Here is a 26,355-nt window from a genome sequence, read left to right on the forward strand (position 1 = left end):
TCCCCTGTCCTGCCATTTAATAACCTTCTAAATGGGAGAGGACAGGACTTAACCAAGGACTAGTATTTAAGAAAAAAAGCTCCTTCAAGTTACAGCACCTTTGCAAACCAGCAGCCAGCCAGCGTCCTTTGCTCATGCCCAAACTCTCCCAATCAATCTGGGTAACATTCACAGGTTTCCAGGAACCAATAATCAACATTTGAAGTTCCATAGAGAAAATAACTGCGAGGGTTTGATGGCTGAACTTGGGCACTTACCTGTGCTCTCTGAAAATGGAGTACACCTGACAGCATCACAGTCAGCTGGCAACAAAACGCACCAAATTCAGAAGAAGTCGATTCAGGCCGTTGAGCTTTATGGACCCCAAACATCCAGCTACATCAGAAACTGCTTCCCGAGTGGAAACGTGATAAAAGGCACTCCTGCTTCCAACCTAAATACACTTGACTAAGCATCCATATTTGGGAATTCCAAGATTTCCCAGAGGGGCAGCCAGATGAGTCTGAGGCAGCAAGAGCAACAGTGTGTCATCCTTGCCTCTGATGAAGTGGGCTCTATCCAAAGAAAGCCAATAAATGTTACTTTTCAGGTGCCCAAAGATGCCGTTGCCCAAGCACAAGACTTTGAAACACACACAGTAGAGCCCAGCAATAAAAGAGGCACTCGCACCTGTTGAACGACACCCTCTTTATTCAAAAATATATTTATGAGACATTTCAGAATATACTGCTGCAAAAATGGCAGCCTATACCTCTAAATTTATTTCTAGATCGATTCATATACAGATTTAAGAAAATGTTTGGGGGAAAAGAATGTGGATTTGATCTCAAGGGAAGATCTCGCATGGAGCACCGGCTGCCCTGCCAGACTCCTGCCCCTCCTTGACCCTTTAAAGCAAATCAAATTCACAGGATTTCAATGACATTTAAAAAAAATTAAAAAGTGGAACATGTGGATTGCCTAATCTGTGCTCCTGTGTCCAAACCCTCTCCCCTCCCCCACAATCCCCCAGGGATTTCCCCATAACCCCCTGATCTATTTAGAGGGAAATATATTGCATGGAGGACTCTCCTGCCTCTGATAACGTAAAGCGGCATGATGCATGCTGATGTTTGTGGCTCGATATGGCACATGCAAACACACACTTGCAGGCCAAATGGAGGGCAGAGGGCTCTGGGGATACAGCAGGGTCCCAGGGGAGGCAAGGGGGAAGATCAGAGTGTGAGGGATGGAGGGATGGCCCTTGTGGGCAGTGGAATGAATTGGAGCTGGGAGGTTTGTTTTCCTTGGGGAGGGGGAACTCCCAAAGAATGGGGGACCCCAAAACAAAAGGAGAACAGCTGCTATTACTGCAACATAAGTCTGCCTACTTCAGATGTACAAATATTCTTGCACTGCTTGTGTAGTGAAGGGAGAAGGGAAAACACGAATGGGATTTCGACTAGGTCCTCCAGATGTTGTTGGACTCCCCGACTGAAAGGCCCAATGATGAGCTGGAGATCAACAGCATCTGCAGGGCTACAGATGCTCCCCATCCCTGAGACAGACCAGCAATGGGCACATGACCACAGCTATGCAATTCCCGGCTCCTTTAATGGACTTTACATGCCAACTGACTTTCCTTGGACTAAGTGGACACTTGCAACCTACTTCTAAGCTCAGCCCATCTGCTTACAGCAAAGAAGAATTTTTACTGAGGTCTCAGAGCCTTCTTAAGAGTGTCACACATCCCAAGTGGGTGCACTTTGAGAATTCCCACTGCGGGATGAAGATAAGGGAGCCTGAGTAAAACTGACATGTGCTGAATGAAAGACAAAGGGCAGAGCTGGTTGGAGGAGAGGGGAAAGAGGAGCAGAAGTTTTGCCTGGGCCAGGCAACCTCCTTTTGGTCACCTGTGTGCTGCATGTCTCCACGCAGCCACGCCATGAGAGAGCAGGAGCCACGCACTGAGATGCATCCGCAGAACGGAGGCCGTATGCGCCCATGCCAGAATTGTGAGGCCCAGAAAAACCAAGCTTGACACACACCAAACCAATTCGGAAACAATCCAGTTCTTTTTTTATATGTGGGGAAGGAGAGAGAGCGCAAAAGTGTAAATCAACTTTTTTCCCTTTTGCTTAAAAAGCTCTCAGAAGACGACACACATGATTTGCACAGGTGGTGGTGGAAACTGGAGGTGCTAACGGGGGCAGCCAAAGGTAAACTAAATTTTCTGCCCAACATGGGGGCGCTTGCCTCCTTCCTTTCGAGAGCGAGCCATGCCCGTCCCATTGCAACAACGTGTCCCGCAGAGGGTCCAGGGAGAGTCTTCCTATGTCCAGTCCTTCCTGTGTGGGAATTTCCGGTGTCCTGCGGGTAGTAACTGGAACTGTGGGTGGAGGGAGGGGAAGGGGGAGCACAGACACCCACGTGCCCTAGTCAGTTGAGAAAAGATCCCCAGCAGATGGCAAAGGTGCCAAGCCGCCCGTCACGTTGGGCAGCAGCGACAAATCGGGGAGGCTCTGGATGTGGGATTTGAGCTCTTTGCGGACCTGAGTTACCCGAGCAAGCTTCTGTTTGTACTCCTGGGGGGTGGGGGGGACAAAGGAAGAAACAGAAAACACAAAGGAAAAAATGAATTAGACAATGCTCCTGTTTCCCCATCATCATCCTCATCTTACGGTAGCTGCAGTCGAGAGATGATTTGATGATGTGATTGCCATTTATAGCCACGGGCAGAAATTCTACAGCTTCATCTCTACGTTGGACCAAGTGGAGCCACAGCAAGTATCAGTCTAAGGAGCAGAAGAAACAGGAGTCGTGGCAGGAGGAAGAGGAAATCAGGAGGTGAAACACGAAATGGGCACTCCTTCTCCACACAGCGGCAGGGACAAGGCAGGCAATCCGAGACATATATTGTTTGCACAACACTCTATGCTTTCAGAAATCAGATGGGGTTGGACTGACCAAGACTGGGGGAATGGGTGGGCGGGGTCTGCAGGGCCCTGAGCAAAGTGATGGGTGAGGGGGCAGGGGAAGAGGCCCAAGGAGCTCATCTCATCATGACCTTGGAAATCCCACTCAACCCACATGCAGCTCCCAGGGTACAATCCAGGCTTATTTTTAACAGCATTTGTACATGGCTTAAATGCTTCTGAACAGTTTATGGCCTGCCAAAAACACAAGCGGACGTGGGCTTTGTCACAGGTGCACTAAAATGTAATGTGCATGTCCGGAATACAAAGTGTGGTGTGAGAAGTGGCCTTTCGATAGTGTCAGCAGTTTTGCAGTGGGGAAAGTCTTAATGCTCACTGTCGAGTTTTCTATGTGTAAAAAAATCTTGTGCCTCCAACCACAGGCCACACACAGGTTTAGCATTTAATCAAGAGCATTCTGGGGGGTGGGGTACAGCTAAGAATTTCCATAACGCTGCCCCCCAATGCTTTCCCTGTGCCCTTGTTCCCCCCCACTTTGTTCCTATCCAAACGCTTTCTGACCCAGCTGCTTCTGCCAGAAGAGGGTGCAGTGCTGTGGGAACGCAAGAGAGAAACGTGCTAGGAGGAAGGCATGCTTGGCAAATCCACACCGTGATCAACTCCTGCCCAGAAACCAATGTCCCCACTGTGGAAGGACGTGTGGATCCAGAATTGGCCTCCACAGTCACTTACGGACCCATTGTTAAAATCGTGTTTATGGAAGACAATCTTACTCTGCTACGAGGGATCGCCAAAGAAGCAGCAGCAGCTGTGGGAAACCCAACCCAACCTCCTGAGCCACAACCGTAGCTCTGGTTGGCTTTCTTGGCTGAAGGTCCAGGAGACCCTTGTCCCGCAGGAAGAATGAGGCTACTGACACACTGACTACTTTACTCTTTTCCAAAAAGGCCTCCTTGGAACTGGGGAACTGGGCAAGGAGAGTGTGGCTCCTCCTCACCACACTGTCTGCCAAACTACGGTGTAAGAGCTCTCCATCTCCAAGCCATCTCCCATCTTTCCCTCCTGCATTCAAGGGGGTTGGGCTAGATCATAGGTCGGCAACGTCCGGCCCATGAAGGCCATTTATCCGGCCCACGGACTGCCCCTGAACCAAGCCACCCGCTCGGTGAGTCCCACGCACGCTGCGCTAAACCGGCGCAGCACGGTTTGGGGACTTGCACAGTCTGTGTAGCTGCTGACATGCACAGAAGCGATTTCCGGCGCCGCGCTGCCCATGTCCGGGGCACCGGAAATGGCTTCTGTGCATGTCCCGCCCATGTGCGGCCCACGGACGATAGTCCGTTTGAATCCTCCGGCCCATGGCCGGAAAACATTGCCGACGCCTGGGCTAGATGGCCTTTTGGGATCATACAATTCTAGGATCCTGGCTTTACAGCAGGAATAATGCAAAAGCCCCCGCTTCGACTGGGGGCCTCTAGTGTGCTCTTCTCCCCGTTTGCTGTGGGAGCACTAAATACATTCAGCAACAGCGGCTGATGCACAGATATGGATTTCCTTTAACGTGCTATCGCTAATCCCTGCAGGATTCCAAGGCTGAGGAGTGTGGCAGGCCGCTCTTTCATGGAGATCCATGTGAAGATGCACAGCAGTAGACGGGATGATTGCAGAAGAGGCACCGCAGGTTTCATCAAGCATAAAATAAATAGCTGGAGGTTCTCCAACAAAAGGAGGGAGGGAGGGAAGGAGGGAGGGAGACACTGCCACAGCACCAGCTCAGGATGTGGACCGGAAATGGGACTCCAGCAGCGAAGCACCAGGCAGCTCCTGGGCAATGAAGGCATTTGTTGTGGCAAGAGACCCCATCATCACCTGCACCCACAGGCTGCACTGGGTTCAGGAAGCTGCAGTTATGGGTGCCAGAGCTCTAATTGGGATGACGGGTGTGTTGCTGTTCAAACCCTTCAGCATTGCCCTCCAGCTTTAGCCCTGCAAAAAACCAGGAAGCTTCACAGTGGGAGGCAGGGAGAAGGAGAAGAGTCTGGCCTCATGCACAGCCAAGAAGGATACACGAGAAATGAAGAACAGCATTTCCTTTCCAATACACAAAGGTCCAGGAGGAGACAAGCAGAGCTAGTGCTGGAAACAGACCCCGCCCATCTTCTGCACATGCAACGTGAGATATGACCAGTGGTGGGGTTCAGCACCTGTTGGGGGGGGGTGCATGGGGCCATTCTACTCTCATGGGTGGCTGGGAGCACCCTGGGTCAGCCCCCGACCCAACTTGATATGAGAGCCACATTCAAACACCTCAAGGGCCATCACATGGAAGAGGGAACAAACTTGCTTTTCTCCTGCTCCAGAGGGGAGGGTCAGAACCAATGGATTCAAGTTACAAGAAAGGAGATTCCGACTAAACACCAATAACTTTCTTACAATAAGAACTGTTGGACTGTGGAACAAAGTCCCTCGGAAGCTTGTGCGCCCTCCTTTACTGGAAGGTTTTAAAAGAGATCGGATGGCCACCTGTCAGGGATCCTTTAGGTGTGATTTTTGCACTGCAGGGGGTTGGACTAGATGATCCCTGCGGTCCCTTTGAACTCTACAATTCTATGATTCTTTGCCCCTTTGGTATATACTCTGCCAAAGTCATTCCTGCCATTGCCAAAAACGTACGCTGGAAGAGTGTAACAACTGAAGGACAAGCTCTCCTGGCTTGCCTAGGGGCGCAGACAGAAATGGGATTTTATCGTAGCTGAACATGCTCACAGACAGGAGGCTGACACAGCTGAGTCTACAGATAACTTCCTGCCAAGAATCCGCTGCTTGGAAATTGTAGTACATGACTCTGAACGACAGTGATGGATGCGGCACTGGGAGAGCCAGGAGGGAGAGGTGGCAAGAGCTGCAGGCCAATCCTCGCTCTCCCGCACCCAAGAATGCAGGGGTGTGTGTGTGTGTGTGTCCGTCAACCCATCAGGCCAAGCCTGGGAGGGAGCCCACAACTACCAGGGAGGGCACATTCCTCCAGTCCACTTTCTCCCCCCCCCCAAAGTAGGGCAGGGCAGCAGAACAGAGGGCTCAACAGGGAGGACAAGGGAGGTCCTTCCTAGAAGTCAGCGCTTCTTCATTCTCTCACCAGAGATCTTAAGAGCTGGAAGGGACCCGAGGGTCATCTAGTCCAGCCCCCTGCAATGCAGGCCTCTCTTGAAAAAAACACTCAACTGCATACAAGTGTATATATATCAGGCATGTACCTGCTCCAGGCATCCTGCAAGAGGGTGAGCATTTCAAGGTCCCCTACGCCTGCTTCCCAACTAATCAACAGCTGCAGTCCACTCCCCATGCTCAGGGGGCTTAGCTGACCCAAATCCTTCTCCCCTTTCAATTCTCACAGAGCTTTTTCAGGATTACATTTAATCCCAAAGAGGCACCTGATGAGAAGTGACAGAGTGCTTAACCTTGAGAAATATCTGTAAATGATCTTCCAAGCAACTGTGGTGAAAGAGAACCATCACTAGAGCAGCAGAGTAAAAATTCTTTGTGCCCTAACACAACTTTCTGGAGAGGCACAAGGAAATTACCCCAAACTGCATTTTCAAATGGTGTAGCCTTAATCGGAGGACCTCATTTCACCTAGAGCAGGGGCTTCTAAGACGTGGTCCATGGACCACTGGGCTTCATCCAAGCGATCTGTGGCATGCCTCTGGATTGTGCTTGAAGATGGGAGATTGGACATCCATCGCATTACATACTCATATTGTTTTTTAATTGTATTTCTTTGGTATTTTTATTGCTTCTTTTATTGTATCATGATGTGAAAACATTACAGTTTGATTGTTATCGTTTTATGGCATTGCAATTATTCCACATCATTCCATGGAATAAAATACAATACATAATAAATAAAAGCAGCAATTACAATGCAATTAGAAACCATGCCAGTACAATGCATTACAATTGCTACGACTGGCAGAAAAATCATTACGTGGTCCGCCAAGACCCACAGCAATTGTGGGGCAAGGGGGATTAAATCCCCTGATCTAGACTGGACAGAAAGCTGGTGATGGACTTTCCTTCACTGGGAGGCTTTTCAACAGAGGTTGGATGGCTGCCTGTCAGCGATCCTGAAGCGGATTCCTGGATTGCAGGGGGTTGGACTAGATGACCCTCTGGGCCCACTTCCAGCTCTAAAATTCTATGATTCTGTGGCACTCATGCACAAGCTGTGGCAGCGCCGAGACTTCCAGCCATGCTCTCTCACCCGCCTTACTAACCAGAGTACAGATGACGAACAACAAGCCATCATAAATCTCTGGTGTTCAGCCCATTAACCAGTCACTGACCCCTTAAACCCAGTGCTAAAAATGGTTGGTCTGCATCCACAAGGGAGACACATTACCCATAAAAGGAAACAGCCAAACCAAAGTAGGAAAGACTTGGCTGATTTTTTTTAAATAAAAAAAATTAAAAGGCCTAATTGAGCCCGGCTGTTCCTGACTTGCAGGGATCAGACAAAGTAAACACTCCGTGAGTTATGCTCAATTCCCATCCCAGCTGAGATTAGGTTATGGGAAATTCCTTCAGAAGATCCAGACGAGACACACTAAATCAGATTCACCATTCAACATGGGCCTTTTAAAAAGATGCCGTGGAGTCTGAGCTAATAAAGGAAAAGGCAGCCTTCAGGGCTGCAAACCTGCCACCGAGTGTGTATGGCAGAACTGAGATGCAAAGCAAGCAAGGCACAGGGGGTGGGCAGGTGTTGGAGATGCTTTCTGGGAAAAGGGGCTCCACTCCCTGTCCACATTTTAATGACTACTTGGGCTTCTCCCTCCTTTCTGCTAATTTCAAAGGCTGAAGCTGCAACAAAGAACTGCACACTTGTGGCTTTAGATGGGAGGCCAGAATTGGCTTGCCAAACACGGACTCAGCTGATGGAGGGGAGCAAGCAACATTACACACACTTTCCATAGTTTGCTACATCCATTATAGTTATCTTCTTTTCTCTTATCTTCTTGGACTTCCCCACACATCCTTTCATGGGTTCTTGTTTAGTCTTTGCTGAGCTGCATTTCCTTAATTACACTCCTCTTCTGCTTGTTTTTAACTGCTGCTCATATGTCTATGGGGACGCAGATGGCGCTGTGGTCTAAACCAGTGGTCCTCAACCTTGGGCCTCCAGATGTTTTGAGACTACAATTCCCATCATCCCTGACCACTGGTCCTACTAGCTAGGGATCATGGGAGTTGTAGGCCAAAAACATCTGGAGGCCCACTGGTCTAAACCACTGAGCCTAGGGCTTGCTGATCGGAAGGTTGGCGGTTCAAATCCCTGTAATGGGGTGAGCTCCCGTTGCTCAGTCCCAGCTCCTGCCAACCTAGCAGTCCGAAAGCACGTCAAAGTGCAAGTAGATAAATAGGTATCACTCTGGCGGGAAGGTAAACGGTGTTTCCATGCACTGCTCTGGTTTCGCCAGAAGCGGCTTAGACATGCTGACCACATGACCTGGAAAAACTGTCTGCAGACAAATGTCAGCTCCCTCGGCCAGTAAAGTGAGATGAGTGCCACAACCCCAGAGTTGTCTGCGACTGGACTTAACTGTCAGGGGTCCTTTACCTTTTACCATATGCTTGGAATTTCATCTAATTATTGTATTTCTGTAAATATTCTCCAAGGTGTTCCCACTCCTCTCTTATATCTGCCTCATCCTGATTCCTTATCTTTGCAGTCAACACTGCTAATTCCGCATATTCTATTAACTTACTCTGCCATTCTTGTTTTGTAGGACTATTTTTGTCCTTCCTCTTTTGAACATAAATTATTCTGGCCGCTGCCGTTGCGTTTAGGAAGAGGCCAAGTACTTTCTTAGGTATTTCACCCTCTATAATATTCAATAGCAACATCTCTGGGTTTTTTTGAGGAATGACAACTTTAACATCTTTTTTAGTTCTGAATTTATCATCTCCCAATACTCTTTGGCTTTCTTACAACCCCGCCACATATGTATAAAAGGGGAGTGACCAACTTTCAATCACACTTTGTTCCAGATACTGGTTTACTTTTGATGTCAATGCCACCCCACCCACAGCCCAAAGCTTGGAGGAGAATTACATTCATTTTAAGTACTTCCCAGGTGTCACTGGGATCTCTTTGCTTAAAGCAGGGATGGGGAGCCTGTGATCCTCCAGGAAGCAGGGCCAGGCGTCAAGGAGGACGGGAGCCGCAATCCAGGTGAGGCTGTTTCCGCATCCCAGCCTTAAAGGGAGATAGGATGTGAGTGGCGCCATCCACTATAGAGCCAGCTTCAAGGTCCTTGCATTAATTTACAGAGCCCCCAACAGCCTAGGTCCATGGTAGTAAGTCAGGGACCGCCTGAACCCTTCAACCCCACCTTGAGCACTGAGATCACCTGCTGAAATGCTGCTGGTCATTCCCTGAGTTGGTGAGGGTCACTTGATAACAACAACGTATAGAGCCTGTATTTTTATACAGTCATGCCTTGGTTGTTGAACGGAATCCGTTCCGGAAGTCCGTCCGACTTCCAAAAACGTTCGACAACCAAGACGCGGCTTCTGATTGGCTGCGGAGCTTCTTGCACTCATTTGGAAGCCGCGTAGGACATTCGGCTTCCAAAGAATGTTTGCAAACCGGAACGCTGACTTCTGGGTTTGCGGCGTTTGGGATCCAAGGTGTTGTAAACTGCCCAGAAATCTATGGATAAATGGTGGTATAAAAGTTTAATAAATAAAAATAAAATTAGTGTGTACCAGAAATTCAGCAGGCGCCTTCTGTGCCAACGTTTGAACACCTGCTGTAAACTATGCAGGCAATTAATACTACACCCTTCTACAATGGTTAACTCATGTCTGCTTTTCCCTTTTTATGTTTTTATTGTATGATTTTACTGCTGTAACTTTTATATGCCTGTTGTCTTTGTCCATGGAGTCCATGGATACTGGAGTGGCTTGCCAGTTCCTTCTCCAGGTGGATCACGTTTAGTCAAAACCCTCCACTATGACCTGTCCATCTTGGGTGGCCCTGCATGGCATAGCTCATAGCTTCTCTGAGTTATTCAAGCCCCTTCGCCACAACAAGGCATTGATCCATGCAAGTGAGAGCTGGACCATAAAGAAGGCTGATCGCCGAAGAATTGATGCTTTTGAATTATGGTGCTGGAGGAGACTCTTGAGAGTCCCATGGACTGCAAGAAGATCAAACCTATCCATTCTGAAGGAAATCAGCCCTGAGTGCTCACTGGAGGGACAGATCGTGAAGCTGAGGCTCCAAGACTTTGGCCACCTCATGAGAAGAGAAGACTCCCTGGAAAAGACCCTGATGTTGGGAAAGATTGAGGGCACTAGGAGAAGGGGACGACAGAGAACGAGATGGTTGGACAGTGTTCTCAAAGCTACGAACATGAGTTTGACCAAACTGCGGGAGGCAGTGCAAGACAGGAGTGCCTGGCGTGCTATGGTCCATGGGGTCATGAAGAGTCGGACACGACTAAATGACTAAATAACAACTGCTGTAAACCCCTTGATATATTTTTTTACCACACAACAGTAGATAAATATTTTTTTTATAAATGAATAAACAAACCTTCCAATTACCGGTATAAGGACGCAAACTGCCTGCTACTTTGCCATTCCAAAACTGAATGAGCAGGGCTCATCTTTCAAAATCTTTGTCATAATTGTTGATATGTTGCCTTCCTGATGCACATTAGCTTTATCCGCAAAAACAGTCTTCCAAGGTTTATTCAACCACTCTGCCCATTGGGAGTTTACTTTTTCCGAAACTGAACAATGCAGAATTTCACTGTTCTCAGTAAGGTCTGAGATTGTGTTCTACATGTCAACTGTGAATTGCATCCTCCATATACACACTGTGTCAAGGATAGACACCATACCCTTTTCTGCATCTTTTCAACCCAAACCCACTGCTTCTAAAGGTGAAACTTGTCTCTTTTTTCCCTAATGAAGATTAAAACCCAATACCTTCCCCTCTGCTCCAGTTAGCTTCCAGCTAGTCTCAGCTGGCAATATGTCCTGGTTTGATTAATGCTTTGGTATGACAGAGCCCAGAAAGGGTGCCCAGAGCCCCCAGGCCCTGCTATTTCAGGTCCTTGGCCAACAGCCTACAATGAGAAATCACTGGCACTCCACGTAAATAATATTTAGTTGCAGGATCTGCCTTGACCGATGAGTGATTATGTTAGCAGCTTCTAAATTTGAACCCCAATGTTTAGATAGCCAGCTGTGGTGCCAGAGAACGGGATTAACTGTTTAATTACTTGGGTGAAAAATCAACTTTGAGAACCTGGAGCACCCTGAAGATGCCTTATTTGATCAGAGCACTGCAGACTTTTCCTGACTTAGCAAAATAAATCCCAATTTAGATTTGCCAGAGGGGAGCCAATTTTCTCCTCCCAACTCATTCCAGAAAGTTTTTGGCCTTTCAACGCAGTTTTTCTGAGAACAAGGGGTTGGCTTTCCTACGGTAGAGACCTTGTGCCATAAGGGGGCAAAACAAAACAAACAGGGCATTATCCTGGAGAAACCTATACTGAGGATGTTTTGCCAGAGCGCTTGAAACACACCAAGTTGTACATTTACACCATCCTTTGCAATCCTCCTAAGCCAGGTCCCAGAAAAGCAGCAAGAGAAGAAGCTGGAGGATTCCTTCATACTGAAGGCAGTAGGCTAATGATCTTACATGCATCAGTCAACGTTGTATTTTGGCAGCAGTGGTAGTACCAGTGACCTCAGCCACCACAGCCCCATTCTTAAGGAACAATCCTGCTCCTTAACACCGGCAGAATAGGGTTATTCCAGACTTGGGAGGCTCCCAAGGACCCCAAAGACTTGGGACTTCAAGGAGAACTGTTTCCCTTACGAAGTGGCTCACGGGGTGCAAACGTGAATGGCAGCCTTGCGCTGTTCACTAGAGCTTATGACTTTAGCACAAGTGCATCAGTTGCACTGCTGTGCCAGCCACGACTCCTTGAACCCTGGGGGTGTTTTGCTCACGTCAGGGACAAAGCGGCGCGTTTTCAAACCATGCGCTGCTCCCCCTCTTATAGCAGATTTCATCCGCCAACAGCCTCAAGAAGAGCTGCAGTGCAAGCACACTTGTGACATCTGCAACAACATGTACAAGTTCAAGACAAAAGCCAAGAGAAAGTAGCGCTCTGAAAAGCAAGGGCAACATGTAGCTTTCCAGACGACAACACTGGCCCTGGGGCAGGACAAGAGGCTGCCATTGGGACAACCTGCTTAGCACTTGCTGTCTCCTTCTGGACAGCTCTGCACTCTGCAGCAACTCACGTTCCGCCCAAGAACAGCTGCTCCTAACAGTCACCACTGACAGCCACAGGAAGCCCTTAATGTGCTAGCCAGGGGCAACGCAACAGATGGCAGAGTGACATACAAGCAGAATCATTAATTATGTTCCCGTAATAATCCCGGGGTGCAGAGCAGAACATGCTGCCCTGCTGAAAATGGTACATTTCAGATAAATGACTCTCCACCCCGCTCATGCGCTCTCTTCCAGTGGCTTTTGGACGCTGCTGAGCTCCAGCCTGCTGCCAATGCCGTATTTGTCAGCTGTTTCCTGTGCTCCCAAGTCAAGCGGCTTTTTACGAAACCGCTTTTATCACCTGCCCACATGCGTGGTCACACGTCAGGTCAATAGCAATTCAAAAGGGCTTCAGCTGAACTCGCAAGATGGCAGCAGGCGGTGAGGTTGGAAAAGCCGAGCACAGCAGATCAAGTGAACCAAGAAGAGGAAAGTTACTGGCAAAGTGCAAGTTGGGGGACTCTGATAATACTGGGGAGCTGGCCTGGACTTAACGCCAGAGCAACCCAGAACCCAAATTTCCTTCGAGGAATATCATGTTTCAGGAGCTCCTTCTTCCAAGAGAAGTATCTTGGTATTTTTAACATTAACTATTAAAACATGATGCCTTCTATTGTATACAAATAGCAATCCAAACACACACGCTTCCTATGCTCAAGCTTTACACACAAGTCTGCTGCTATCTCTCTCTCCCCCAGAGGAGCACAGAATGCCTTCCATCAACAGCCCGATCTGGACAGGGAAAGCCTAACTTCTGGTGCACATGCTCATGTGACCTCGAAAGTTACATTGGTGCAATAAACTACCTATGGGACTGCCTTTGAATCATAGAATCATAAGAGTCGGAAGGGACCCCAAGAGTCATGCAGTTCAAGACTGTTTCAAGTTTGCAGCTGGAGCAGGTTGCTTACTAGGGCACGATGGTCTGAGCATATAACTTCACACATCTGTATTTATCAGCTACGATTTCTTTCTGGGGCCAATTCAAAGTGCTGGTAAGCCATATATGGCTCAGGAGGACTGCCTCTCCCCACACGAACCAACCCAGGCACTGCATTTGTCATCTGAGGCCCTCCTTCTCCATGCACCTCACCCAAGGGGGGAGGGGACAGAGGGTGGCCACATAAGATGGACCTTTTCGGTGGTGACCCCGTCTGTGGAATGCCCTTCTCCAGGGAGTCTCACCTGGTGCCATCATCGTCTATTTCAAGGCAAAAACCATTTTCATTTACCCAGCAGGCCTTTTGTAAGGCTTAGAGGGAACAGCCACCCCTCATCAAATCCAGCTCTTCGAATGGCTCGGACAACAGCAGAGGGACAGGAGACAGGAAGGAGGAAGTGAGCGGAGCGGGCCAGGGCTCAGACAGCATACAAGAGCCCTTCCTGCAGCCTGGGATATCAGCGAGGAAGGAGGGGCCAGCAGAGAGTTCCAGCGGGGAAACAGCAGAGAGGCGTCCTTTCAAATTCACCCCGGAACTGAGGCGATCAGCGGCTCGCAAACACAGGGGGAGGAAATTTGGGGTCCCTAAACTACTCTGCTGGGGAGGAGCCGAAAAGCGCCATTGGGAGAATCTGATAGTACTGAGTAGACATGTTTTCATGAAGATCTTGCCTTGAAAATAACTTTCACAATAAAAGTACTAAAGACAAGATGGTTTGGAGTGTCGTTGCTCGAGGGTAGCCAGCAACCGCCCTGACACCTTTGGATCTTAACTGGGAGGGCAACTAGTCCTATCTGTGGCCTGTTTTAAGGCAAGGTAGGAAGGAGGTATTCCTTTAATATATATATATTTCTGGATAAGCATGTTAGGTATTCTTTTATCGCTGCTTTTATATTTGGTTGCAGTGTTCCTGTTATTTTTATTATGTTAGACATACGAAGACACTTTTATGTAAAAAGCAAATAAACAAAAGGCAGCGAAGAAGTGTGTTCATGCATGTGCCTGAACATGCAAATGGTCCAAGTATGGGTGGGGCCTGCAAGTGCCAAGTACAACAGCCTCATGTGTTGTCGTCTTGGACTCTCCCAGCAATCCTTCTTTCCGGCCATAATGCACAGGGAAGGTCTACATGCAACTACCACCCACACAAACACAAATATCATGCAATGACTATTAATAAATCAGGGCCCCTATTCAGGGCTGCTGCTGCTGCTGGTGGTGGTGGTGGTTCTACGTATCTTCAAGCAAATGCAGGTTGGAAGCCCCATGCCGATCTTCCCCACACCACACGGGGAAGCACATGACCCTTGCCCACACTTTGAGACCATTCCTGTGCTCAGGCCAGTGCTTGAACGCTCCTAGAGTCACATCACAAGCAGCATCACATTCTCCTGCCCTCAGTGCACACACCTTGAGAGGCCACAGTCCCCAGCTTCATGCCCACGGGGTGGAGGAGGAGGCACAGGTGTGACTGCTTCAGCTGTGACCGTGCAAACCACATGGCCGTTACTGGGCCTGTGGGTTAAGGCAACCCCAGAAGCCAAGGCTGACTCGAGAAACTGACACGTCTAAGGAAGGACACTGCTCGGCATCTACTCACTTCTAGCTTTTTCTCCTTCTCCGTCAGCACGTCCTTCTGGTTCTGGGTGTACTCAATCAGCATGCGTGCCAGCTGGCGCCGGTCTTCCAGCTCTGCCGCCAGTCGCCCATTGTACTCTGCTAGTAGCAAACATGCCTCGTCCACAGTCTTCGAAAGGCGCTCGGCAGCCTCTTTGTCTAGGCACAAAGGTGGCAAATAATCGACACTGACTGTGTGCAAAAGCCTTTGTGTGGGTGACAAAAAGCAGCTCATCTGGGGTGAATTCCAATCAAGCGTGGATTTCACAAGGACCAGCAAGCAACACACTTCTTTAAGCACTGGCAGAGGAAGACAAGTGCAGCTAGCCCAAAGTGTCCTTTCTTTTTCTGGAAGGCCAAGAAGTCAGGGTTAGGGCTGGCTGGCTGCAGGTGATCCAGGAAGCAGACCGGCACATCTGCAGGGAGGGGTGGTCCCAGAGCCAAGGTTAGCAAGCTGCTAAGGCCTGAGCAGGCCGCTTTAGAGGACCTGGGGAAGAACATCTGTTGAACTGAGAGCTGCAGTGCTGAACTGAAACTGTGTGTTGGCTCTCTTCTGATGAGCAGAGACAGCAAACTCTACTGCTTAAATGCCTGATTCAGCTCCGCCCGGGCCCTACTGTGAAGAGAGCTATGCTACCACAGTTGCCTTGGGAGTGAGGCTCCTATGCATTAGCATAGGACACACTGCAAATTGTGGCATCCTTTTCTCCACTGGGAGACACTGTAAGCAGTGATGGAGGAGGTCATTGAAGGCAGTAGTTCAGGGCCAGAGACAAACAGAAATGAACAAATGTGTCCTGGGCCTCTCACATATTCAGTTAAAGCAGGGCCTCTGCGCACAATCTGCAGGTCTCCCCTTACAAGGCAACGATCCCCTTCAGCGAGGAATGTGTCAAATGCTCTTGCCACACAAACAGCAGCAGGCAGGGCTTGGCATGTGGCCCAACAGAGTCCATTGTCACATTGGAACAGAACAGAAAGGGGAAAGGCAGGTTCATATTTGTCTTTTGGCATCTGAGGGTGAAGGAAACCCTTAAAAATCAAAGCAAGCTAGTCTTATTGGGCAGTTTCCAGGTGCAGGAAAAGAGTCATGTCCTGCCTTTTGCCTCCAAGTGTTGGCACTTGGGAGCCTCACCTGTAATCTTCTCCAAGAGTGACACGTCCTGAACCTCCTGGGGAAGAGAAGCAATTTTCTGCCGCACTGTGGCATCTCCCGATGCTGCGTTTTCCAGATCTTGCAGGGCTTTGATCAAGTCCTCAGTCTGCACAGTTGAGACATTAAGAGACTGCCATGATCACTTTCCCAGGTCATGTAGCCAGCACCACTTTGCTTCTAACTTATTCTTCTAACACACGTGCCACTTTTCAAAAGCTCTCACCCCACTCCCCACCCCTTAGCCAACAAGCCACCCTTCAAAACCAAATTACAATCACAGAATATTTGAACCCCCATTTATGGCCCACAGAACAGACAGCAGAGCAGGAAATCTGAGTTTAATGAACTTCCTGGAATCATCTACGGCCATATATAAATTAGAACACACCATGCTGGGTGTAATATACTGTCTCGCTTTGGGCAATTTGTTTTATTTTGCTTTGACTGCAGCCATTTTATGGAATAATATTTGTTTTATGTTCCGTTTTAGTATGTTCCATGCTCTTCCTTGAGTCGTGAGGGCCTGTTTCTGAGCAAATACACAGAACAACACTGGTCCTCCTATTGCATTTGCTAATAGCGCCACCATGTGGCTCTCTCTTTAGAATCCAGGGCCTTTTTCTCTCTCAATCCTTGGCCTTCCAGACATACCAAAAGAGGCCCAGCGTTGGGGTCCTGCGGGGAGTAGCTCCCGGGATAATCGTCATCTTCTTCTTCTTGTATCTGCTGAAACGTCCGCTTCAAGGACTTCTTCTCCTCTGTAACTGAGGAAAGACAGAGAGAGACAGTCACATCCTGTAAGGAGACATTGTTCCAGTGGTACCCTTTGAAAAGTGTGTGTGCATGTGTGATGAAACCTAAACTGATTTGAAGGTCAAAGTCTGATCAGGTTCATCTTTTAAAAAGAAAAGAAAAAGCTTAAAACAGAAAAGCTTAAAACAGAAGCCAACCTCACATGCCATAGTGTCCTATAGATCAGGCTGAGGAACGAGTCTCCTGCCTTCAGGGTTGTGAGAAAAAGAAACGGGAAACCACAGAGGCCCCCATTTCCCCTCATTTCAATTCTGCACTGCTTGGGGCAGCTTTGGGGGTGGCATTCTTTGCCACTGGTTTAAAGGTTCTGGAAGAATCAAGAAGGTGTGAACAACTTCAGACTGACATATCATTAGGCCAAACTCCAGAATTTTCTATATTTTGTATGCATCATCTTCTCATGAATCTGACTTCCTTTTTTTAAAAAAGGAAAACTCATCCCACAAATTGCCGAAGATAAATAGAACACTGCAGATACAGTATAGGAGGAACCAGAAGAAAGCTGGGGAGGCAGGCACCAAAAGTAGAAAGTCAAAAGGCTTCCCCATTCCCCTCAGCAGATCCTTCTCAGGCTGAATTGCTGGGCGATCTCAAGGTGGCGCTGTTGGATTCCTGTGTCTTCTTCCTCTGCAGACCAGACAATTAAAGAGCCCCGGGATGCCAGAAACCCCTCCTATCTAAGGTAGAGGAGGACAGCACGCAGAGGCTTTTCAGAAAACATTTTGGGAGGCTGGATGTCCCGATTCTTTTTTTCTTTGGACAGAACCCCAGGTTTGCCCAATACCAGCCCTCCTCCTCCTTGTATACAGAACTACTGGCATGTTTTTGCAGGTGGGAACCTGGGCACAGATGGTGAAGAGCTGGAGGGCAAGGGATGGATGTTTGGCATGTCCTCAGCAATCATGCCTGGAAGGGGAGCAGCATCTGGCAGCACCAGGAGAAAGACGAAGCCCAAGCTGGTCAGAAAGCATTTGCTGCCACCATCGACAAAGGAAGGGGTCAGGTGCTTCTGGCTGGCTTCCAGGGTGCAAATTAAACCCTCCTGAAGCTGGCGGGCTCCTCTTCTTTGCCAAGCCAGATCTTCCGACTAAGAACTTGAGGAAGGCCAGCTGTTCTGAGAGCACTCTGTCCCAAGCACCCCTTTCAAGTGCCATTACGTTGAAAAACAGAGCATTAAAGCTCATAAGGAAAGGGTAAACCACCTGAGAGCAGATGAAGCTGCCTCATATGCGACTTCATGGGGAGGGGGAATGCTTTGGGCAACTGCATGCTGACACTCTCCGTTCCTATCACAGGAGTAAACATGTCAGATTGCAAATCAAATGGGACAACGTAACCTCCTGCTCCAGTCCCAGGATGACAGTTGAATGGTGCCAATTTAGTGAAGGATGAATGAACGATGGGGGGAAGTACCCAATGGCCAAACTAGTCATGATTGGCTCAAAAGCTGCTCTCAGTTTATAGACATCTGCCAGGACTTTGGGCTTAACCCAGCCTTCTCTGTAACCCAGATTGGGGGAAGTCACTACAAGGAACCATGGAGACCTACGGCATTGCCAAATAATCATTAACAGACAAGAGTTCTTTAGAACACGGTGACTGCCACCACGGCTACTGCCATAGCAGACATGTTAAAAACAACTACAGTCCCTTCATTCCCATAACAAGGCAAGCTTCAGAGCATAGAATGGTCTTCAGGAACCTTGTGATTTGGGGAGCAGCCAGAACTCAGCAGCAAAGCATAAGCTCTGCATGTAGAAGGTTGGCCTCCAGTTAGAAAAGGAGTGGAGAATCTTTGGCCCTCCAGATACTGTTAAGAGTTCATCTCCCATCCGCCTCAGGGAGCAGGTCTTGGATGTTGATGGGAGTTGTAGTCCAGCAACTTCTGCAGCACCACAGCTTCCCTGCCCAAGTTAAAAGGATCGGATGGCAGCTGATGGGAAAGACCTCTGTCTGAGGCCCTGAAGAGATGCTGATAGTCAGGAGACAAATACAGTGGTACCCAAACGTCACAAACCCGGAAGTGAGCGTTCCGGTTCTCTCTCTCTCTCTCTCTCTCTCTCTCTTTTGGAAGTCAAAGGTGTCTTGAGTCCTGAGCTTCCATTTTTAGTGTTGCGCTTCCATTTTTAGAGAGATCACACTGATTGGGCTGGTGAGGAGAAGCATCCCGGCAGGGCTCTGCAGCCCAGCTGTTTTGACAAGAGATTGAGAGAGATCGAAAGATCGCGCTGATTGGGGTGGTGGGGAGAAGCATCCCGGCAGCGCTCTGCAGCCCAGCCGCTTTGACGAGGGAGAGATCAAGAGAGAGAGATCGAAAGACTGTGCTGATTGGGGCAGTGGGGAGAAGCATTTTAGGGGTAGTTTTTCAACAGCCTGGAACGTATTAATCCATTTTGCATTACTTACTATGGGAAAGCATGCCTTGGTTTTGGAATGTTTTGGTTTTGGAACAGACTTCCAGAACGGATTAAGTTTGAGAACCAAGGTACCACTGTAATATGATCTGGTACAAGGCAACTTCCTATGTCTCACTCTGGCTGTTGCCTGTCAGGGCCTAGAAACCCCCCTGGGATGAGGGACCCTGCTCCACAAACATAACTTACAGAGAAGCTGGAGGGACACTGTGTCTACACAGTGCAGATGTGAAGACTGTCACCAGTTCAGTTACAACCAAGCAGGAGCCCCTGAGCGCAAATAACTTGAATTCAAATGGCCATGAACCACAGCTGGGGATCCTGTGGCCCTCCAGATGTTTTTCAACTCCCATTTATTCCAATCAGCATGACCACATGACCTGGGATAATGAGGGTTCTCATCCAACAACATCTAAAGGCTCCCAGGTCCCCCACCACTGCCGTAAACGCACCATTCTTTGCTCCTTAGCAAGCTACCTTTTCATAATGGCTCAACTGGAGTCAAGGATGTTTTGAAAAAGCAAACACTTTTTTTACCTTTGGGTTGGGGGCTATTGGAGTCCTCCAAAGACAGTTTCAGCTGCTGTATGAACTCACTGCCATACACACTCCTCTCTTGCCAGATGTTCAGCAATCGTTCCAAGGGCTTTTTGCAGCCCTCATCTGCCTCTCTGGAAGGTCAGAAATTCCAAACGTCAGAAAGGGGTGGAGAGAGAACACACACGTGGGGGAAAAGTGGTAGAGAGGGTCCACTCCATTTCTTCCCTCCCACGTAAAATGTTTAAGGAGAGACACAATCAGAGACAAAACAGGGATGAAACTGAGCTAAACCCGTTAGGCTTCCCAAGTAAGGTGTTCACCAGCATGCCATCCATTTATATCAATAGGCAAACAAATTTGAAATATGCAATTTCAAAGTAAAAGGATTACTTAAGTCATCAGCAACACATCCAGTTAAATATAGAGTTATCCAGAACACACTTGCTCACTTATTCCTCTGGGTGTTCTAGATATAATCAGTTTGCAGACTAAGGTCTTCTCTAAATAGCTCCACAGCCTTTAAGTAGCTGATAACATATTGTGTGCCAGGAAATGACACGTAGCTGCTCATTTGTAGCTTGCCCCACAGTGAGAGAACAGTCGCTCAATGACAGATGGAGCGAGCCAAGCAGAAAGGCAATCTGGAGAAAAAAAAATCTGATAAATCCATAGCATTTGAGAAGCTGACCTCACTTAAAATGGTGTTCAGACAGAGCAAAGGCACGTGGAATAACTAGCAATTGCACAAGGCTGCCAACTGGGGGTCTGAAGGAAACAAGCTGAAATTTCTGCAGGGAATACTCCAAGTGGTAATGCGTTTGCCACAGTTATAACTCTTCAAATAACAGATCAAAGGAAAGTTAGATTTGCTGAAATCTGAAAAGAACACTTGTGCAGCGCAGGATGATCAAATATAGTGTCCAGCTCAATCCCAAAGGAGCAAAGCAAGCGTGCATTAAGGAAGCCCCTTCGTGTTTTTGTAGTACAGTAGGTGTAGAGCCTGCAGGCCTACTGCTCATGTTTCAGCTGCAGAGACCAAACCCTCCTCCCCAATCCTATTGCAGGTCTTCACCTGCTGAAGGACAACATGGAGGGAGACAGTCTACCTTTTCCAAGGAGGGTGTTCCAGAGTCTGGGAGCAGCTGCTGAGAAGGCCCTTTTCCATATCCCCACCAGGCGTGCCTACAAGGGTGGTGGGACTGAAAAAAGGACCTCCCTTAAAGATCTGTTTTTGTTAACAGCCTGGCTGCTGCATTCTGCATTGAACGAAGTTTCTGAACTTCACAGATAGCCCCATATGTAGCGCATTGCAGTAATCCAGCCCAGAGGTTGCCAGAGGCATTAGAAGAGGTTGTTATACATACCTGGCAACGTGTGAAAAAGCATCCACCAGAACCGATTCAAATTCCCTTGTAAACTCAGGCCCCTTCCTTTTACTGTTCTGGATGACATCATTGGCCAAGTATAGGAAAGTCAGTTTCCTATTTGACTTTGCTAGAAAAATAGAAGAGGAAAAAAAATATCTGTATAGCATGTTTAGCTCTCAAGTCACCCATCAGTCATTTTCATTCAGTCTCACAGCCACCCTTGAGGTCGACATCACAAACAAAAGCCAAGTTCTCATTTCATGCCCCCTTCTTTAAAGCCAGCAGCAGATCTACACTTAACCAGAGCAGGACTGCAGAAGCACAACAAGGAAAGACGTCTTGTGGCAACTGAAAGGCCCAACTGATGGTTTATTGTGGCGTCAGTTTCCACAGGCTAGTATATATTTCATTTCATGCAAGGTGACCTCCCAAGCTGGCTTGCTTTGTTCTTGAAGATTCCTGTGGTTAGCCTCAGCAACGCCATGCTTTCAAGACAAAATAGCTCTCAATTAGCCTATTTCAAGTCAGATGGGTGGCTTACAAAATGAAACAAATCTTGTTTTATTGCATTTCATCTTGTATTTTTATTTATATTATTTTAAATGCAGCATTAAATAATCAGGCATGACCAAAAACAAATCAAAGGAAACAAGCAAATATAAAACCATTAAAAGCTTAAGAAAATCATAATGTCCTTTGCAAAAAGGAACTTGACCAGGGGTCGACAACCTAAGGCCCATGGGCCACAACAAGCGGCCCATGAGGGTCGCTTAACCAGCCCATGGACCCCCACCGCCTGCCCGGTCGGTTCCCATGCGCCGTGCTAAACTGGCGTGGAGCAGAGCGGGAACCGCCTTCCGCAATGCTGGCCGGCTTCCCATTGGCTGCAGGAAGCTCCTGCAGCCAATGGAAAGCTGCACGTGTCTCCTCTGCGCCGGAAATAGCTTTTGTGCATGCGCGAATGCGCACTCTGGCTCACCGCGGCGTCTACAGGACCATGAACCGGACCAAGCCACAAAAACTTTGCCGACCCCTGAGCTAGACCAAGCACTCGTGGACTTTTCAGGAAAAGGCATTCCACAACAGAGGGGCCACTGCTGAAGAGGCTCTTTCAATGACTCATAGTCCCTTGCTGAGCCTCACTTGCTGGGAGCATTCAAAGAAAGGCATTCGATTTAGAGCTCAGGGTCTGGGTAGGCAAACACCAGGTAAACTAGGCCCATGCATGGACTGTTGAAGATTCATTCCCTGTGTCTGCAGTCAAGGGATTGTTGTCTATCACATGACGGTATATGTTTTCATTCCACAGAGTGGGAAGTGACGGAGACAGGATGCTTGTGTTGCTGTGTTCCATGAAGTGGGACTATTGTCCTTTGTTCTTTCTCTTTGCTGTCTGATGCTAGAGGGAGCCATGTTGCAGTGCTCCAAGTGTATTATATGTAAATAAACGTAGATTAGCCAAAATGCTGAGTTGCTGAGGTCTGTTACGCAAATTGTGAAGACTCTGCAGATCCCTAAGTGTGCTGATGTCTCCAAGGCATCAGTCGCTGTGATGTTCGGGCTGGAGAAAGCTTTTGAAGCTCCCGAACGATCGACCAGGAGGGAGAGAACATGCCAGTCGGGCATGTGTCTTTACCAAGGTCCTACTCATGTATAGGATGCTCCTGTAACATGGACTTGCCCTTCCCATATGCCCTGCTCATCCCTGCCCAAATACAAAAGGAGTCACTCTCTATTGAGAAACCATGCCAACCCCTACTTGAGCTTTTAAAACCATGGCATGGCGTGGTGTCTAAATTAACAAATTTAATAGAATTCTGCTGCCCTTGGAAAAGATTTAGGTTCCCAGACTTGAAGAGAAAGGAAGTATGGAGAGTTGAAGGGAAGAAAAAAGAAAACAGCTACCAAAACAGCATTTCTTGGCACCATCAGCACTTGTAGCTGCTGCTCATTATAATTACAATATTCCAAGAAGAGTTGTGTGAACTGCTTGGCTGTACTGAGCTGTTTCAGTGGTAATTATTTCAATATCAAAGCCAATAAATATGACTTATTTGTAGAAACCCTTAAAAACAAGCAAGCAAGTGGCATTGACAAGAATGAACTCATTGGTAATCACGGTGAAGGCTTGGGGAAAGGCAGCCCCAGAAAACAGCGTTGATGCTGACAGGCTGTGCGATTCTACGATATCTTTCATCCAAGCATGCCCTATATTGCTCAAACCTGACAGGCCACAATAACAAAGCTAAGCTTTTAAAAAACAACAACAGCCTGGTAGCCTCGTACCAAATTTAGAGAACACAGATGAGGGGTAGTGGCGGGGTGGGCTTATGCCCACCCCAGAGATGTTTGCAGGGGTCAGGAACATAACCCCGCCCCCCGTCGCAAATCTGCTGTTCCCTGTACTTCCTTTTTATCTGTTCTGAAGATAAAAGTTAAACTTCATTGCAGTGAGCCACACACATGTCTTCTTTGCACCATGCGTCCAACAGGTTCCACTCAATGCAAACTGGCTCCTTTGAGTCAAAATGCAGAAACTGCTTGGCATCCTAACCAAGGAAGGGTGGTTAACAAATTGATTATCAAAAATGCATGCCACAGAGCATCAAATTGACTCAAAAAAATGCATGCCACAGTGCATCAGAGCAGTAGTAGCACAGTCTTTATCCAAGTGCAGCTGCAAGTCTTCTGCCCTCCCTAATTCAAAGCATGACAATTTCATTAGAGTTCTGAATAGTTCATTAAGTTCAGAGTGACTATAGCGGTAAGTGGCTAGCATCAACCAGCACATTTTAAACTCCAAAAAAACAAAAGTCCACCTTAGACTCCAAACAGAGCTTTCTAACTGTAGAAGCAAGGCATCACCCCAAGGTGATGTGACCTGGTACCGCCGGGTGATGGATGGGGAGATGGAGTGAGTGCCACACTCCTGGAAGGGCACCAGCTACTGAGACCCAATTTAGGTGTGAAACCAGGTACCTGTATCTTTCTCTTACTTTACCAACTGAGGGATCACTACTTGCTAACAGTCAGCTCAAATGTTATTTGCAAATTGTATATTTTTAGAACCAGCAGGACAGGATCAAGAACAAACACTTGGCCCTTGAAGCTGAATACTGAACAATAGACTATACTGTGCACCAGAGAACAGACAATACATGCTATTCAGAGCAATTCAAGAACTGCACAGTTTAGTTTTCTGAAGATGTTCTGGGCCAATGTGTAGCTTGCCAGTTGCCCCTGTTGACTATTGACCCTAACAGGCCTGCAATTTTAAAACCCTCCCTTTCCCATACCAGGTTTACCCAGCACTAAGCAAAGAATCCCATATGGGACGCGGGTGGCGCTGTGGGTTAAACCAGAGCCTAGGGCTTGCTGATCAGAAGGTCGGCAGTTCGAATCCCCGTGACGGGGTGAGCTCCCGTGGTTCAGTCCCAGCTTTTGCCAACCTAGCAGTTCGAAAGCACGTCAAAGTGCAAGTAGATAAATAGGGACTGCTACAGTGGGAAGGTAAACAGCGTTTCCGTGTGCTGCTCTGGTTCGCCAGAAGCGGCTTTGTCATGCTGGCCACGACCCGGAAGCTATACGCCAGCTCCCTCGGCCAATAAAGCGATGAGCGCCGCAACCCCAGAGCCATCTGTACAATTAAAAGAAGGTCCTTCTCCCACATCAAAAGAGGCCATGAATACTTTAAAAACCTTAATCTGTCCCCCCCCCCTAATATGCGCTAGACTGTAACTGTTAGGAAGCTTTGTTTATCTTATTTTTTTGTATTGTTTTGTGGTGTTGTGTAAGTTTTATGATCTGTGTCGCTGTTTAAATGTGCAATTGTAATAAATGATGGGGTTTTTTTAAAAAAAGAGAATAAGGTTTTTTAAAGTATTCATGGCCTCTTTTGATATGGGAGAAGGACCTGTCTTTTAATTGTACAGTTGTGTTTATTGTAATAGTTTTTAATATTTCTATTTATTAGTAAAGTACCTGGGTCAAAAGCCATGTAGGGCTTTCAGTATCAAAATCCAGTGAAGCCCTTTCACAACTGGCAAGATATGATACCAGTGGACTGCTCCTAGTTAAAATCCCATCAGCCGCATGTTACAGCTCCCCAAGTGTCTTCAAGGGCAGATCCACCTACAGCACATATTAACAGCATGGGGGTAATGGTTCCCAGAGCTCCCTTCTGATACCAGCCCTGCAAGTAGGAGTGGAACCTCCACACTTCCAGCTCACAACTCACACAGTTGTTCCAGAAGGATGTTGTGAACAACGGGATCTGGAGAGACTCCATAGGCCTCCCCACTACCCAGCCCTGCTCTGGAAGGCTCTCCTACAACTCACCCTTCCAGGACGCTCTGGTTACGTGACTGTTCAGCCATGCTGGCATCTCACACATCCTTCCTAAAGAGGGGGCGTGGTGCTCTGGGCAAGCCACGCTTGCACACCCACCCGCCCTCGCACCACACTTGTGTGCTCTTTCCCAGGAGGGTGCATGCTGCTCTGATTACATGACTGTTCAGCCATGCTGGTGGCCAGAAGAACCAACTCCTAGGTGTGAAGTCCCGTAAAATATTTCAGGGGGGCGAAGTTGGTAGGAATTGCAATTCGAATGGTGTTTGTGCTCTGTGTTATGTGATCCATTATTCAACTTGGTACCCCTACGGGCAGCACGCTCGCTCACCCGCCCCCTCTGGTTACACAACGGCTCAGCCATACTGGCACCCTCTGCTTCCACTCTCTCCCAGGAGGGGGCGTGGCCTTCCGTTTTACGCGACTGTTGGGCCATGCTGGTCCCCCCGCACCTAGCCGTGAAAGGATGCAGAAGAGCGGGGACCCGGGGGAGAGAGAGCGAGAGACCCGCAGGCCTCCTCTCCTCCCCCCGGCGTCCTCCCCCCTCCCTCCTCCTCACCCTTACGGAGCTCTCGGTGCCAGACGGTGACGATGGGCCCGGCGTGCTTCCGGTGGTGGATGAGCCACAGGCTCAGCGTCTGGACGCTCTGCTGGGAGTTGCTCAGCTCCGACAGCTTCCGCTCCAGGGCCGACTCCGAGAACGAGGACATGGCGCGGCTGGCGGCGGAGGAGGAGAGGAGCTCCGCGCGTGGGCTCCGCCCGGCCTGGCGCGGCCTCGCTGGAGCGGCCCGGCCCCGCCGCCCTCCCGCCCGGCCTCCCACTTCGCCTCAGAAACGACCAACCGCCGCCACAAAATGGCCGCGCGCCCTTTCACCCCGGCGCCGCGC

General features: G+C 48.5%; 1 protein-coding gene across 4 annotated transcripts; it reads right to left on the reverse strand.

Annotated features, from left to right (window-relative positions):
- Positions 1–672: 672 nt before the first annotated feature.
- Positions 673–26,297, reverse strand: RPRD1B (regulation of nuclear pre-mRNA domain containing 1B). 4 transcript variants are annotated; one of them, XM_035122468.3, is made up of 8 exons: positions 26,034–26,297; positions 21,119–21,248; positions 20,861–20,953; positions 19,752–19,885; positions 16,639–16,751; positions 15,967–16,093; positions 14,815–14,990; positions 673–2,564 (listed from the first exon to the last, which is right to left on the reverse strand). In XM_035122468.3, exons 1-8 carry the CDS (start codon positions 26,176–26,178, stop codon positions 2,415–2,417), a joined length of 1,068 nt encoding a protein of 355 aa, XP_034978359.1. In that variant the 5' UTR covers positions 26,179–26,297; the 3' UTR covers positions 673–2,414. The 4 variants fall into 4 exon arrangements, with proteins under 4 accessions (XP_034978359.1, XP_034978358.1, XP_088529647.1 ...); XM_035122467.3 differs by having other exon boundaries at positions 26,028–26,297; XM_088673521.1 differs by lacking the exon at positions 20,861–20,953.
- Positions 26,298–26,355: the final 58 nt, after the last annotated feature.

This window comes from Zootoca vivipara, chromosome 7 (genome assembly GCF_965207765.1).
Source record: "Zootoca vivipara chromosome 7, rZooViv2.hap1.1, whole genome shotgun sequence".
In the NCBI taxonomy this organism is placed as follows: domain Eukaryota; kingdom Metazoa; phylum Chordata; class Lepidosauria; order Squamata; family Lacertidae; genus Zootoca; species Zootoca vivipara.

What these genes read in the sequence shown, in the direction of transcription:
- RPRD1B (XM_035122467.3), bottom strand. Translation starts at nt 26,178, where the DNA reads ATGTCCTCGTTCTCGGAGTCGGCCCTGGAGCGGAAGCTGTCGGAGCTG. An exon ending in GCACCGAGAGCTCCGTAAGG is followed by an intron (nt 21,249 to 26,027) that starts GTGAGGAGGAGG and finishes CTATTTTTCTAG; the next exon opens with CAAAGTCAAATAGGAAACTG. An exon ending in ACTCTTGGAGAAGATTACAG is followed by an intron (nt 14,991 to 15,966) that starts GTGAGGCTCCCA and finishes CTTTGTGCCTAG; the next exon opens with ACAAAGAGGCTGCCGAGCGC.